This window comes from Dunckerocampus dactyliophorus, chromosome 2 (genome assembly GCF_027744805.1).
Source record: "Dunckerocampus dactyliophorus isolate RoL2022-P2 chromosome 2, RoL_Ddac_1.1, whole genome shotgun sequence".
NCBI classification, from domain to species: Eukaryota; Metazoa; Chordata; class Actinopteri; order Syngnathiformes; family Syngnathidae; genus Dunckerocampus; species Dunckerocampus dactyliophorus.
In genome coordinates this window covers 36823838-36841299 of record NC_072820.1, presented here as the reverse complement: position 1 = coordinate 36841299, position 17462 = coordinate 36823838, and the positions used below count along the sequence as shown (strand labels likewise).

Genomic DNA, 17462 nt, shown 5'->3' with positions numbered 1-17462 from the left:
AATAGACTGATCAGGAGAGCGAGCTCTGTCCTGGACGGTCCTCTGGACTCCGTGGAGGAAGTGGGGGAGAGAAGGATGTTGGCTAAGCTTACATTCATCATGGACAACACCTCTCACCCGCTACATGACACTGTGGTTTCCCTTAGCAGCTCCTTCAGCAGCAGACTGTTACACCTGTTACACCACCCACGGTGTAAGAAGGAGAGGTTCCGCAGGTCCTTCATGCCGACCGCTGTCAGGCTCTACAACACCTGCACCACCTGAACCATGTTGTAGTCACTATGTCACTATGCATTCTTTACTTGCGTATCTTGCTTGCTGCTGTAACAAGTGAATTTCCCTGCTGTGGGATTAATAAAGTACTACTATACTATAAGGACAGCACACATCCACAACACTCATTATTCACACTCCTACCGTCAGGCAGACGCTACAGGAGTTTGAAGTCCAGGACCACAAGGCTGGCGAACAGCTTTTACCCACAGGCCATCAAGACTTCTCAATGAAGCACTCACACACGCCGCACGCAACACACGCACACACTCATAGCACTTTATTTATTTATTTATTTATCTGTATTAATGTCTCTTCTGTTGTTGTTGCTTAATTTATTGGTACATATGTTTCTTATGTTCTTATTCTTTTTCTTGTGTTTTCTTTATTTTCTTGGGAGAATCAACAGAATAAGAATTTCATTGCATAATATAACTGCCTGTTATACTATGCATTTGACAATAAAACTCTTGAATCTTGAATCTTGTGATGAGCAGCCAGAAACCAATTCCTGAGGCTAAGATCTCATGAATCAAGATGGCAGAAACAGCAGGTGGAGCTGCTGGTTCTGAGTTCTCTGAGTAAATCTTGAGTAAAACCAGAGAGCCACACAGCTGCAGATGGTACAATTATTGTGGTATATGAACTCTTAAATTTCCTAGTCGCCAAGATGAAGACTCTGAGCCAGGATGACATTATTTTAGTGGCTGTGAACCATTTTGGGTCGGAATGAACTGAGAGTTCTAATAAAGGTTATTTTTTAACTCTGCCCAAGCTCCACTCAATGTTTTGTAGCATACAAAGGACTGCAAAAAGTATGCAAATAACGTTAAGAGTAGGCACAGGCTGGTATAAGATTCTGACTGTATGATAACTTTGGGCAAAAATATCACGGTTTCACAGTACTGTAATTACATCTCAAAAATATTTTATTTTGAAATATCTTTATTGAAAAGAAGAAAAAAAACTTTTCTGTTGCACAGTCATTTTTAAACAGTATAATAGAACATACCCCCCTCTTGCCCGAAGTCAGCTGGGATAGGCTCCAGCATATCCCGTGACCCTAATTAGGATAAGCGGCATAGAAAATGGATGGATAGATAGTAGAACATGATGGAAGTAGAACATATGTGTTTAAAATAAAAAAAAAAAATTAAAAACTGAATTATTTATCAATAAATACTAAATAAAATGTAGTTTTTAAGCCGCAGGGTGGCTGAGTGGTTAGCACACAGTCACACAGGCCACACAGTAGGGAGATCGGGAAGACCTGGGTTTGAATCTCCGTTGGGCATCTCTGTATGGAGTTTGCATGTTCTCATGGGGGTTTTCTCCAGGTACTCCCCAGGCCAGCGTAGATGCACTTGGCCGGAGTGTGGAGTATGCAACACATGTTCATGGGGCAGTGATCCTAGGTGACGGTGCAGCGGAACAGAGTGATGACGCGAGGGGATCACCTGTATGGAGCCGTGTAGTGAAGGAGGGCTGCTTCTATACAGTTCAAAACCCGTCTGAATCCTCCCAGAGAGAAGAAGACAAGCGGAACTGTTGGAACAGCGCAGGGGGAAACATACGAGTCATAAAAACACAGTTGGTGAGTGTTTTTGCTACAAAATTCTCGCTCGACTTACACTCGGAGACACTGGCTAATTATCTGAAAAAACGACTCCGCCATGATGTCACCTTTCAAAAGATAGACATTGCACAAAGACACAGAGACACAGCTTTGGCCAGAAGGTACTTTTGTTCTGCGTTTCAGTGAAGCACGTAAACCCAAGGCTACTAGAGTGCCAGTGGATGTAAAAACACTTCCTGTAAGGAATATGCGTGTGCCTGAGAGATTTTCTTAGCTAAACAAGACTTGGATAAACTTCATCCTTTTAATAATGATTTTCATTGGGCAGGGGAGTCCACAGCAGATCTAAGCACAAGAATAGTGCGTGACAGAATACCCGGCGGGGCTGGCCATTCTCTGGCATAACAAATACGACCCACTGATCAGTGTGATTAGACTGGAAGTGGACTGGTGCATAGCAATCAAATGTGCACATAATAAGAATGTTTTTGTCATTTTAAATGTTTGCACTCCTTGTGAATGTTACCAAAATGAGGATGAATATCTTAACAGGCTAAATTTTATAAGTTTTTTTGTTTAAAAAGTGCATATACATATATGCACAACAACAAACCCTGGGTGACCTCCGAGATTAAGGCCCTGCTGAACAAGAAGAAGAGGGTCTTCAACTCGGGGGACAAGGAGGAGTTATGCAGAGTCCAGAGGGAACTCCGGCACAAGATCAGGAAGGGGAAGGACTGCTACAGGAGGAAACTGGAGAAGCGGCTGGAGGAGAATAATGCCAGGGAAGTCTGGAGAGGCCTGCAGACCATCACAGGCCATGGTAAAGGAGTGGGGAGAGACCAAGCCAGTGGGGACAAGATCTGGGCAGATGAACTCAATCTGTTTTTTAACAGATTTGAGTCTGCCCTCCCTCCCTCCCCTACCAACTCACCACTCTTCACCCCCACATCCCCATCCCAGCCATCCTCTACTCCCCTCTCCATAACTGATGATCAGGTGAGAAGTCAGTTGAGGAAGATCAAGGCAAGGAAGGCCCCGGGACCGGATGGCATCAGCCCCAGAATCCTCAAGGACTGTGCTGACCAGCTCTGTGGAGTTCTCAGGCACTTGTTCAACCTCAGCCTGAGCCTGGAGAAAGTCCCGGCCCTGTGGAAGACCTCCTGTGTGGTCCCGATCCCAAAGACACCACGTCCCAAGGAGCCTAACCACTTTAGGCCTGTTGCCTTGACCTCTCACCTGATGAAGACCATGGAGAGGATTATCCTGCAGCACCTGCGACCCCTGGTGGGCACTCAGCTGGACCCCCTGCAGTTTGCTTACCGGCCTCGGATCGGAGTGGACGACGCAGTGATCTACCTGCTGCACAGATCACTGCTACACCTGGAGGACAGCGGGAGCGCTGTGAGGGTCATGTTTTTTGACTTCTCCAGTGCCTTCAACACCATCCAGCCGGCACTACTCAGAGTGAAGATGGAGAGTGTGGGAGTAGACCAACACCTGACTGCATGGGTTATAGACTACCTCACCAACAGACCACAGTATGTGAGGCTCCGTCACTGTGTGTCTGACATGGTACTCTGCAGCACAGGTGCCCCTCAGGGTACGGTGCTCTCCCCTTTCCTCTTCACCCTCTACACCTCGGACTTCACACACAACTCCACACAGTGTCACATCCAGAAGTTCTCCGACGACACAGCCATTGTTGGTTGTGTTTCAGAGGGGAATGATCTGGAATACAGGACGGTCATCAGGGACTTTGTCAGCTGGAGTGAGCTTAACCAGCTGCAGCTCAACACCAGCAAGACAAAGGAGATGATCATTAACTTCCAGAGGAAAACATCTCACTTTACACCGGTGAACATCCAGGGAGCGGACATAGAGTTGGTAGACAGCTACAAATTCCTGGGTGTTCACCTTAACAACAAGCTGGACTGGTCCGTCAACACCCACGCCCTCTACAAGAAGGGCCAGAGTCGCCTTCACCTGCTGAGGAGACTGAGGTCCTTTGGTGTGTGCAGGACTCTTTTACGGACCTTTTATGACTCTGTGGTGGCCTCAGCCATCTTCTATGCTGTGGGCTGCTGGAGAGGGGGCAGCACGGACAGGGACAGGAGCAGGATAAATAGACTGATCAGGCGAGCTAGCTCTGTCCTGGACGGTCCTCTGGACTCCGTGGAGGAAGTGGGGGAGAGAAGGATGTTGGCTAAGCTGACATCCATCATGAACAACACCTCTCACCCGCTACATGACACTGTTGTTTCCCTGAGCAGCTCCTTCAGCACCAGACTGTTACACCCACGGTGTAAGAAGGAGAGGTTCCGCAGGTCCTTCATACCGACCGCTGTCAGGCTCTACAACACCTGCACCACCTGAACCATGTTGTAGACACTATGCTTTCTTTACACTGTTCTCTTTACTTGTCTTGCTGCTGTAACAAGTAAATTTCCCCGCTGTGGGATAAATAAAGTACATACAATACAATACAATACAATTTGTTATGGGTGATATGAACGCTGATATTTTATATAATAAGTCACTATTTGGTCAAAACCACTTAAATTAATTTTGTCAAGACAGTAAGTTGATTCTTTCTAGCAAGATACTGCTGTCAGTAGATGCTGTAGCTATGCATATACCAGTGAAGCATGGTATACAACATCCTGGCTGGATGTACAGCGGATGTACTGTGTATGTACAGCCGATGTCCATGATTGTCTGGAGAAAGTTCAGATTTTGTATGATCTGGCTACAACAGATCACACACCTATCTCCATGATATTAAATGCTGAGTCTACCAGAGTTGACAAATTATGATAACCATGAACAAAGTGGGAAATTGGATTGGTCAAGGCTTACAGAGCCTAAGTAATATTAACATACCTCTTGATGCTATTTTGTGTGGCGGCATTAACTGTAAGCACCAAAAGCACAATATTGATCTATTTATGATGTATGATGAAATTGTTGATTGTCTAAATAAGGGCAGTAAATCATGAGGCCAAAAAAGGCTAAACAGCATAATTTCAGGCCAGGATGGAATGAGTACATGTGTGAGCTTCACGTAGAGGCTAAAGAAGCTTTTAAAAACTGGGTTCTCTTCGGAAAAGCTAGGCATGGTCCAAGGTGGGAGCAGAAGAGGCATGTAAATGCTAGATTTAAATATGCTGTATGCTTTATTGAAAAAAATGAGCTTGGCATGACAGCAAACTCCATGGCCAAAAAACTTCAGCAAAATAATGTCTATGAATTCTGGAAAGAAGTTAAAGGGATAGTTTGGATTTTTTGACGTGAAGTTGGATGACATCCCCATCAGGAGTGTAGCAGCCACTAAAAAATCCCCCGCAGCAAATTTACATGTTATAGACCCTGTGTATAGCAGTCACCTGTCCAACGCGGCCAGCGGCCACCCATTTTGTCTCCCTTGGTCAATATCTGACCGCATATAGCGGCCAAATTACCGACTCAAGTAGAAGCTTCATGCATGAAAAAGTTTCATTTTTCAATCAATGAAGCCGTCGTGTGTAGACTTTAATTACTGAGTCCTAGCTCAGTCACAATCATTCACAAGATCCACACAAACTGTCAGTTGTTCCACATAAAAAAAACGTCTTCTTTTGAGCTTGCTATTTCCTGGTCAAACATGTAACTTTAAGAGCATTTGCACCAAAACATTACCGCAAGGTAGGCTGGGAACAGGACGTGCTCCCAGCGACGCTACAATAAAAAAAAACATACGCTAGCATGCATGCGGCAGCGGGAGCAAAACTGAGTTCGGTTGTACTTAATTGAAGTATTTTAGAATGTACTCACGTTATTTTTGATCAATCCTCATCCACAAATCCATCAAAGGCCTCATCTTCTGTATTCGACACAAAAAAAGCCGTCTTCTTTTCCGTTCGCTACTAGTCTGTTAACTTGTCAGTGTTATTCAGCTCCGAAGCAAAGAAGGAAACTTCTCCTGTTGCTTCTGCCAACTTTATTTATTGAATGCGGCCACCAGACAGCAGCTCAGAACACACACACATCTCTCAGCATCGTCTCTCCTTCCTGCTTGCCCACAAGGCAAAGGTTAAACAAGCCCCACTACATAGCCTGTAAGAAATGACACCGTTTATTTCCTGGTGTGCACTGGTCAATACTGTAATGCCGAATGTTGTGGGGAAGGAGAGACTCACGTCGCCGATGCACTTTAATGGCTTTATTAACAGCGGAGAACACTGCAGGACTTTACATCCACGCCAACATAAACACACTTCCCAACTCTCTCGAAACTCACAACTAGCACTGAGCCTAGCTCTCCTGCTCGGGACGCCCACCGTCACTTCCCGTCACTTCCTGATGAACTAAAGCTGTAATGACACTCTGCCGTATAAAAAGTAAAATATTGAAAACAAGCGTAAGCCATTACTAGCACAGCTTTGTTCTGTGGGTCGTGGATATATTCTATCAGTTATTATTAAGCCTCTAGCTTCCTTTTAGTAAGTAAAAACCTTGGCTATGATTGCACTACATTGTCATGTAGACCTACAAAGTACACTTGGAAGAACAAGAGGTGAATAAATGTATTGCAACTGATGTGAAACTGATGAGGGGTAGGATTAAATAACCTTTGCTTCTTCCTACTCCTTTTTGGACATGCAAAATTCTGAATTGTACTATGTGATGTGCTACTGTTTGACTCATATGCATGTTCAGGATGAATTAAAACCATAAACCATGAACCATGATAATAACAAGCCTAGTAGTGCTGTACAACTTTTATCCGCAGTCCGCAGTGCCCTCTACTGGTCAACATTATTATTGTTATTTTTTCCCTTTTTTTCTTTTTTGTTCTCTACTGGTCAACATTCAAACTGGACGCCAACCTGTCTATAGAGGCCACCTGTCAATAGCGGCCACTTTTGCAGACTCCCTCTAGTGGCCGCTATAGACAAGTTTGACTGTAGTTCCGGCTAGTTGGTGGGGCCACTTAAGTCAAGAGTTTGGCTTCTCAAAACAATATGCGTTCAAAAGAGTTATACATTTGTATAAAAAAAATGCCTCCTCGAAAAAAATCAGACCTCTCAATCGCTCACGCTACTTTCTCTCCCGTCGTATTACTGCGCGCTGTCGCCTGTCCATTGTTGTGTTCCACAGTGGTCTTCTCCTCGCGTTTAAACACTTTAGTCTCAGTTTATGAAAGTAACACTATCTGATAGTGACTACCATAAAGCTGGACACTGAATTTATACTGTTTTAAGTTAAACAGGAGATATATTGTTTTACATTCTGTTAATTTGGTTATTTTGCATGACAAAAATTATTATTGAACATTTCCCATGTATTTGTATTACTCCAATATATGCATCTAATGATATTCAGGATGGAGTCAAAGAGTATAAAAATCGTTTCACACAAATAAAAGGCAATTGGTTCGGTCCCTTATTTACCGAACCCTAGCTGTTGCCAACCCTAGCTGATTTTCCCCGGCCCCTGCGTTGAACACCTCTGTCACAAGATGATATTAATTCATTTTTCTTCGACCCCGCATAGTTTTTTCGATCAGGTTCTGTTTTTTTTTTTTTTTTTTCCATTCTGAGTTGTTAGACCACCAAACAGTAGAAACCATATACTGTGCCATTTCAGAGGGACTCTCTGTATATTTCATGCTGGGTGACATTTTGACTGCCCAAGAGATAATTCAAAATAATGATGCCATACAAAGAACAGTAGGGTGGTGCAGGTGGTTAGAATCTTTGCCTCACAGTCAGATACTTATGAGTTTGAATCTCAGCTTAGACTTCTCTGTGTGGGTTAATTGAAGATAAATGTGCACATTTGCATGGTTATTGTCTATATATGCCAACCTTACTGCTGCAATATCTTTCCCATTTGATACAATACATCTACACAATGGGACAAAATAACTCACCTTAGATGAGCCTCAACATTACAACACTTTGGATTGTGTGCAACATTTAGGATATTAAGAAATGAGTTAATAAAAAATGAATAACCCGCCAATACTGAAATCAGGTGAGTCGCCCATGGTATTGCGCATTCTATGATTTACCGGGAAAATTACAGTAATCTTTCCACCAGCAGTGCACAGTATGTGCTGCGAACTGGCTTGATCATTATCCTTCCCCCTGCTTGCACAAAGATACACTTTCATGGAGAGTAACACAAAAGACACATTTTACCTTAAAAATGTGACAGGCTTCTCCTGTGTTATTTTCACAGCAAACATATACCTGCTTGACACGTTTGGACAAGCAAATGATAATGACACTATATGTATATACACTCAACAAAAATATAAATGCAACACTTACGGTATACTCTGCTTGCAAAATAAAGACTTACCTCTTTCTCACCAACTCGTGTGCTATTTATATATTTATATATACATATACACACTCAACAAAAATATAAACACAACACTTTTGTTTTTGCTCTCATCTTTTATGAGATGAACTCAAAGATCTAAAACATTTTCCACATATACAATATCACCATTTCTCTCAAATATTGTTCACAAATCTGTCTAAATCTGTGATAGTGAGCACTTCTCCTTTGCTGAGATAATCCATCCCACCTCACAGGTGTGCCATATCAAGATGCTGATTAGACATCATGATTAGTGCACAGGTGTGCCTTAGACTGCCCACAATAAAAGGCCACTCTGAAATGTGCAGTTTTATCACACAGCACAACAGATGTCGCAAGGCATGCTGACAGCAGGAATGTCAACCATAGCTGTTGCTCCTGTATTGAATGTTCATTTCTCTACCATAAGCCGTCTCCAAAGGCATTTCAGAGAATTTGGCAGTACATCCAACCAGCCTCACAACGGCAGACCACGTGTAACCACACCAGCCCAGGACCTCCACATCCAGCATGTTCACCTCCAAGGTCGTGTCAGACCAGCCACTCGGTCAGCTGCTGAAACAATCGTTTTGCATAACCAAAGAGTTTTTGCACAAACTGTCAGAAACCGTCTCGGGGAAGCTCATCTGCATGCTCGTCATCTTCATCGGGGTCTCGACCTGACTCATAACCAACTTGAGTGGGCAAATGCTCGCATTCGATGGTGTTCTCTTCACGGATGAGTCCCGGTTTACACTGTTCAGGGCAGATGGCAGACAGCGTGTGTGGGCCCCCACCCCCAATAAAACAAAACTGCACATTTCAGAGTGGCCTTTTATTGTGGGCAGTCTAAAGCACACCTGTGCACTAATCATGGTGTCTAAACAGCATCTTGATATGGCACACCTGTGAGGTGGGATGGATTATGGCAGCAAAGGAGAAGTGCTCACTATCACAGATTTAGACAGATTTGTGAACAATATTTGAGAGAAATGGTGATATTGTGTATGTGGAAAAAGTTTTAGATCTTTGAGTTCATCTCATAAAAAATGGGAGCAAAAACAAAAGTGTTGCTTTTATATTTATAGTTTAGATTTTTGTTGAGTGTATATATACTGTATATATATATACATGTATATATATATATATATATATATATATATATATATATACATATATAGCTCACGAGTCGGTGAGGAAGAGGTAAGTCTTATTTTGCAAGCAGATTATCAAAAGAGCTCACAGTGAACTCTATTATCTTTATTAAGGTATAAAAAAGATAGAAAGAGACAACTCATTACTGCACGTAATGGGAAACTTATTCCGCCTATAAAGCCTTCTGAAAAAAGACTCCAAAAAACACCAACAACGCTCCATTTGCATATAATGTGACATCCAAGTAACTGCGTCACAGCAGTGGCCTTCTGGTTTTCTATTCAGGCCATATAGCCAACTATTGCTATGAGACAGGAAAAATGAATATACAGTATTGCTAAGTACTCTCTATTTCTGTCTGAAGTGCATTTTTTTCATTTTAACTTCTCCAGCAGAAATGTACTGGTACTACAAAAAATTCACAATTGAGCTGTCTCATAGATGCATCAAATCATCAATAACATAACATCAATAACACTAGAAGGATTATAAGGGTAGGTTTATACAAGCCATTTTCCCAAATGAGTCACTGCTCTGTGTTAAATATGAACTACGTATTTGAATGACAGAAAAAGTGCTGCATCTGCTGGAATGTTACCTTAATGTGGACCACAACCACAACAATACATATCAACTCAACAATATATGTAATCTCCACATGCAATACAGTATAAACTATAACATAGAAACTCAACATAGTTGAGCCATTGTGCTGTAGAAAATGTAATATTGGAGCAGTCTGGTGGCCTACTGACCCTTCTACCTCTAATTGTGAGTTGTCACTTCATTGCAGCATAAAGCCTGAGCTGTAGATCATTTGGGTGGCAGTGACATACCTCCTGAGATGTCACCTCTTTTTCCTCTTCACACTCACTCTTGTCACGCCACACATGCCCGTTGTCCTCCAGCTCCCAAAGGCCATCCGTGCCACACCGTTGACGCACAACACCATGAGACACTGGGCAAAAAATGACAGATATTATTATTAGCATTTTGGTGAGGGGCAATGATGTATTTTCCTTTCATGTTTACTTACAGCGGCCTATCGTTGCTTTACTTAGCAGAGGTAACAGGTAGGATGTCTGATAATGCAAATACAAGTATTTTGTGCAGATGCAAGGTTTTTGGCACCTAGTATTTCCAGTACTGTCCCATCTTACTATGTAGTGTTGATACACTATTTGCAAGCACCATTTAATGAATGCCTGTCAGATGTAATCTAGTCTGAGAGCTGCTATATTTGGGGACCAGCTCTGACTGTATAATCATACAATTGAGGAGGCGCTACATCTGATCATGTTGAGACCCATGTTTGGACCCATGCAGAAATACAAACTGGAAGATCCAAAATTTGTATAAGTTGGAGTTCAAACTAAATTTTCTCAATAAAATCAAGTCAGACTTGCATCAATAGGACTAACTCCACAAGTGTGTTTTTCTGTTTCTATTGCTTTATTTTGACTGACGTACTTGTTATAATTCCAGGAATATCTAGATTCAATAAAACGGCACTAAGTATTTCTCTTCCTGTGGCAAAGACGAAAAGGGCGATGACAGCCATAGAACCGAATTTACTGCAATATAGGAAAAGGCCTGGCTTCGCAGTATATGTGCAACACAATTACCATATATATTTGGGGTCTAGAGAGTTTTACAAACAACTTCTCCCCAAGGGAGTCAGAGCTTTTCTTCCTGTCACTCCCACATACCAGTGACCTGGAGAGATGCAGCTGGAAAAAATAGGTTTAAAAGACGAGCAAGTAAATAAACAGCAGAGGTTGCTTAAGATAACGGTGATCAATGAAGCAGAGTCAAACAACAACTGTGGAGCAGCAAAAATATATAGTCTTTTTTTAAAATTTCAATCTACAATTTTTTATTTCACTGATTAACATAATAAAACAATATATTTTATATAAACATTTTTCTTGAAAAATACTTTTCACGGAAATGGGTATTGAAAAGGAGGGTCCATGTTATGTTCAGGGTCTTCTTATATTTGGCAATTAAACATCAATCCAGCCATCCATCCATTTTTTGTGCTGCTTATCCTCATTCGGGTCGCGGGGGTATGCTGGAGCCTATCCCAGCTGACTTTGGGCGAGAGGCGGGGTACACCCTGAACTGGTTGCCAGCCAATCTCAAACAACCATTCACACTCACATTCATACCTATGGACAATTTAGAGTCTCCAATTAACCTAACATGCATGTTTTTGGACTGTGGGAGGAAACCGGAGTACCCGGAGAAAACCCACACACACACGGGGAGAACATGCAAACTCCACACAGAGATGCCCAATGGAAATTTGAGCCCAGATGTTCCCGATCTCCTGACTGTGTGGCCAACATGCTAACCACTTAAATATTAAATATCAAAGTAATATTAATAATAATCATAATTCCAGTACACATTTGGACCTCGCCACATTGCGGTTCGAATTTCACAGATTCACTCTATCATGTTTCTTCAAAAATGTATTAATTAATAAATCATGTTGTTTCGTGGTTGAATATGGCTTAATTAGTCCAAACATATGGTGCATATTTAAGCAAATGTTACATATGTTTTGCCTAGGTTATGCATAAAAATAGTTAAATGAACTCATATACAAATGTAACGCATTCAGACTTTGATGGAATGTACTATTCTACATTGGTCACTACATGTCAGTAATATTACTGTACAGTAATGTTCAGTGAGACACACAAGGGGGGGTTTCGATCATTATAGCGATCTAATTTATCTTATTTATTATGTATTGTGTAAAACTAAGACATGAATAACATCAAATTAAAAGCACAAAATGAATGCCAACCCACCATCCACCAGTTCAAGTTCCAGCCAAGTTTTTCCAGAGAGATTATTACATCGCTGTTTGACGTGTGTGGTAAAAGCAGTGCGCTAGCATGAATTAACACATAAGCAACACACGTAAGCAACACATTTATAGTAACATACATGAACACAAGTCTTATTTATGTCTTAAATGGCTTATTTACTCTTATTTGTCTACTATATTCGGTAATGCGAGTATAAATGTGACTATAGGGGTGTTATTTCATGTTTAGAAGGTTCTAATTATGCTAAAAACCGTAATTAGAAAGTTGTAAACAGGTTTTCTATGCTATAAAAACAAAAATATTCCATTTATAAATACGGAATCCAACCAATTAACCGCGATAAATGAGGGATTACTGTATTTATAAATTGCAACTTGACAATCAGTGACAATATCTGTGACAATATCACACTTCAAACACCTTCATGTTCCCTCTCCATTACATATCTTCAAAATTCAGTTTTCTTTTAGTTTACTTTTATTATAGAGAGGTTAATATCTATTTACACTGGTATCAAAGTTAGAACTGTTAAAATGTCTGTTAAAAGATCACAGGTTTTATGATGGCGACAGTTGAGCCTGGAATGAAGTAATTCACTTTTACAATATTTTACTGGCTCATTGGAATATCAGCATAATTTGTCACCTAGCCAATACCAGAGCATTTCTCTTTACATGCCACATTTTGTGTTCCAGTTTAGCGCACTTCCACACGTATTTCACACATCCATACCTTTATCATACCAGGGCAGGTAGAAAGGACAGGAGATGTTGATCAGCGACCCGGCAGGAGTATCTGGCCAGCAGGCATATCTGTCAAATGTCCTGTTGCAGAACAAGCCATCTGGAAAGGACACACAATTGAAAGGACCTTTGGACGTTAAAATGTGTCAAGACATTTTGTTTCCATACCTTGAGGGAGCGGTTCATTGTCAATCATCCTGATACAGTCATCTTTATACTGGACCCACTTGTGATAAGTCTCCTCTAACACATTCCCACTGGCTGTCTCCATCTGTAATAATTATGTTTTAAAAAGACACTGCATGTTCATTCCAGCATTTGACTTTTCTATTTGTCCATTTAGGAAGATATTAGATATACCAAACAACAAAAATGTACAACTAACCCCTGGCAGCTTTACAAGCAGCAAAAACATAATGGCCATTTTGTGTCGTGTTCTATCCATCATGTCTTCTTCCTCACTGCACACAGAAGGAGAAAGCACCATTTTAAAATGCACACCAGATTTATTTGCCTTTTAGAAATGGGATATTCATTGAGTGACAATTAATGATAATCTCAATAAATAAACATAAATATTGTCAAAGAACAGACTCTATGGCTACAGTAAACAAATCATCATGTTGAAAGCCCTTCTTTAATAGCTCACTAGTGCATGCCATCCAGATTAGGTATGGGTATTAGGTATATAATGGAGAAATAATGATTTTCACATTGGCTAATAAAATCTTACATGACCTTAAGTCTCGGGTGTACTCTACTTCTCTGTTTGAAGCTTCCTTTCTGTGACCAACCTCAACCAGAAATCCAAACTTTGTACCTCTCTATACGTTTCCACCAAAAGCCTACGTTCCCTCCCTCGCTGCTCTGATTAGCACTTTAAAAAAGCTTCTATAACCCTCATCCTCAAGAAACCTTGCTCAGACCCCTCACCATCTTTCCAAAATCTCCAGCTCCAGACCCACAATAATCTTAACCAACAGTCTGCTTACCTCCAGAGCACATTAGTAAAAATCCTTAACAATCTCTCTTTGGCAGCATATTTTGGACTGGAATTCTCAGTGCTGCATTCAAAATCAAAACATCACAATAGCACAATGACAACTTCACTGCTTCAATCCCCATCCTTTTCCTACTCTTGACAATGAGCTTTCTTTCAGTTTTATGTTTTAAAGTGTCAAATAAAAATAATAAAGCACCCTAATAAGGCGACCCTAATGAGGATAAGCGGCATAGAAAATAGATGGACGGATAAAAAACCTGCTCAGATGGTAGTCAAGCCAAACAATACTTGTATATGTTAGGTATGAGCGAGTACACCGCTATCTGTATCTGTATCACCCATCTAAATGATCTGTATCTGTATCTGTACTCGGAGTGGGCGGGAAATGTACCGGAAGTGGGCATGGAAATGGAAATGGGTGGAGCTTGGTTTGGTACATGATTTTAAGTCTGAAATTGACATGGATTGATCAGAAGTTGCTATATTTATTGTTTATTATTCAACTGTATGTGTACTGTGTATATGTATAAGTGATCTGTAAGACTATTATTTGATTATTTTTTAATGATCTGTGTAAAGTTGGTGATTCATGCAAACTTCCAGTGATGGGAAATAATCTGTCAGCCTCGTTCACTGTATTTTTCTCAAAAGCACTGCATTCAGTACTACAAGCAAATCAAAGCAAAAAAAAAAACCAACAAAAAAACGGCAGTGACTGACGCACAAGCCATATACAGCTGTCTTGTGAAATGCACCGCGTACGTTGCAAAAATAGTTTAAGATTACAACGTGCATACTGCCACGTATTGAGAGTGGTGTAATATTTGACCACGCTTATGTATAAAATGTAGTATGATAGCCATACAGGCAGAATGTTTGATGCAGCTCTTCTGCAGGTTACTGTTACCACTGTCTGTGTACTGCCAACTGAAAATTAACAAAATTCTTATATTGGAGGTAGCACGCCTGTTTTCATGGAATGGAATGGACTTCATGGTCCAAAATACAGGCGATCATGCTACCCCAATCGAGTTGTTGAATATGTGACTGATGCAACACAAGCCTGCACAGCGCTGTCTTGTCAAATGCACTGCGTTCATTATGAAACAGGTTTACCAAGTAACTTTAGATACAAACCGAAATAGAGGCGAGCTGAGGAGAACCTAATAAAGTGGAGCAGAGGGCAACGCCACATGAGTCGTTCGCAAATTGCCAATTGCACCGTGTACGTGAATGAGGCACTGATCAACTCCTCTGTGGCTCCAACCTGCACAGTCTGTCTGTGACTGGCCAATCAAAAAGCGTGAAGAGTAAATACATAATGAGGATTTTCTTTCATCACGATTACGGATAATGACGAGATGTACTCGATGCTTGTTTATAACGGATACTCTTTACAATCATCCCTAATTAAGAACATGCACATTTTGTACCAGAAGTAAATGCTCTAATGAAAGCGTGGGCGTTTATTCACCCAAACCGCAAAGAGGACGCAGGAGCTAATAGGAGGCTGGCGATATTTTCATACAAAGGCAATTACTTCTAAAATTAGAGAACTCATTTTATAATAACTTAGTTTTACTTTTTAATTTAAATGATTTGACTGAATGCATGAGAAAGTGGAAAAGAAAATGTATTTCTCTTTGATCACATGGTCATTTACTAACGAGTATATAGCACAACATAGCAGCAACAGAACCAATGTAATAGTAGTAACGAGCAAACTGCTCAGCCAGCATGATGAGTTCATTGTAAACAACAGCAAGGGTAAAACGCATGACCAGCTGAGTAGTCATATATCAAATTAAATGTCTTGATGAGGGCCTTCCTGATCTGTTACTGTTGCCTCGTGCCCTCATTAGTTATTTTGCGGCGACAGCTTTGCATGCTGTACAGTGACTACTCTAAAGTATATCCAAGTTTAATTTCTGGTCCCTACTTCACATTTGACTCTTGGTATAATTTTCCAGTAAATTCTATAGAGAAGACGTTGCTTAGGTTATTTATAGCAGGCACAGAGGACGGCGTCATGTCTCCACCATCTACATGGGTGCTACCTCAGGCTGCAGTGTAGTGTGTCACAGTGTACCAGCAGTATGCCTCAACACTGATCTCAGCTCCCTCCATTGGCATTTGACAAGCACGCCAGGCTGTGGCACCTTTACGTGTGAAATCCAAATGAAATTGGTTTCATGTAGATCCTGGTAGTGCCATGTGGGTGGATCTTTGCCCACCCTGCTCAACAGGCCGGCAGAAACATAATTACAGGCAAACAGATAAAGGTTGACAGCCATTCGCAAAGCATGAACAACCTCAAATTCACCATATCCAAACTCTTAAAGATCTACTGTCGATCCCCACTCTTTGTGGGGGGTTACGTTTTGCAAAAATCCGCCAGTAACTGATACGCCCTTAAAAAATTTTATTTTTGACACACATCTCGCTCACCCTTCCCCTCCAAACCCTCCTGCTAGCTTGACATTAACATTCTCATCCAATTTCAGAACAGCATTTACAGTAAGAGTGACGGTTGGAATGATTAGATTCAACTCCAGAACCCTCACCTTTTCTCTGTCTCACACACACTTAATCACATGTTTTATTTTAAAATGTGTAGCTACTCACCACTAATGAATGATAATCTATGTATTATCATGCATGTATTATCATGCATTCACCGCTCCAATGACCTCACCACTCATGGGCGGGACAAAAGGGGCAGAGTTTGCGCTTATGCGCCAAACAGCAGTTCAGAATACCCATCCTTGTTGGAGTCCCTAGAGCAGGGGTCAGCAACCTTTACCATCAAAAGAGCCATTTTTAGTCGGGAGCCACAAAACATTACACATCTTATAAATTTGTTACAACCACAAAATTCATCAAACAGAAGTGCGCTTACATTTGCAGGCCTTCTCTGAAATAATTTAAACACTTTACTCTGTAAGTCTTATTGAGTGGTTCCCATATTTGTGTAAAATTAAAACAAAATGTAGCCAACTTTAAGATAAAAAAGTCCATCAGAGTTCACATATCTGCATATCAGCGTTGTTTGTCCAATACCGCCTAATACCGCTAAATTGTCATCAATAACCATTCTATTGGTCCCGTCTTTGCAAAGAGAGGCATTCTTTCATTTTCTGAATAAGTTCGTGTTTATTTTTTAATTTGAAGAATAGATGCGCTGATATTTTTATGAACGATTCTTTCGTGTATTCTCCATCTGTGAATGGCTTCCAATCTCATGTGCAGCCCAGTGGCGATTTTCTTGCTAAATCTGGTGACTTTCCAAACCCTCTTGGTGACTTATTTTCTCAAAAGCGACTAGCGACAAATGCAAAGACTTCTCCTGACGTCGCTGGGAGATTTTTCTAGTATTTAGAGACGTGAAAGCGAAAGCACTCATTGTTCACAGCCAGCTGCAACTGCACACTATCTGCCTCTCCTGGAGTCACCACGTCGTGATTAAGGTGTCACGGGCTCCGAGCACATAGCTAAAGCGCGCTTCTAGTTATAAAACA

At 41.2% G+C, this 17462-nt stretch overlaps 1 protein-coding gene across 3 annotated transcripts in view; it reads right to left on the bottom strand.

Moving 5' to 3' along the window:
- Positions 1 to 17462, bottom strand: part of LOC129177879 (glucagon receptor-like) — a 30303-nt gene that overhangs the window by 9567 nt on the left and 3274 nt on the right. For all 3 annotated transcript variants that reach the window (XM_054769455.1, XM_054769456.1, XM_054769457.1), the window contains exons 2-5: positions 13327 to 13402; positions 13110 to 13212; positions 12931 to 13041; positions 10192 to 10313 (exon numbers count right to left, since the gene is read on the bottom strand). In XM_054769455.1, coding sequence (XP_054625430.1) covers positions 10192 to 10313; positions 12931 to 13041; positions 13110 to 13212; positions 13327 to 13389 — 399 coding nt within the window. In that variant the 5' untranslated portion in view covers positions 13390 to 13402. The remainder of the gene's footprint in view (positions 1 to 10191; positions 10314 to 12930; positions 13042 to 13109; positions 13213 to 13326; positions 13403 to 17462) is intronic.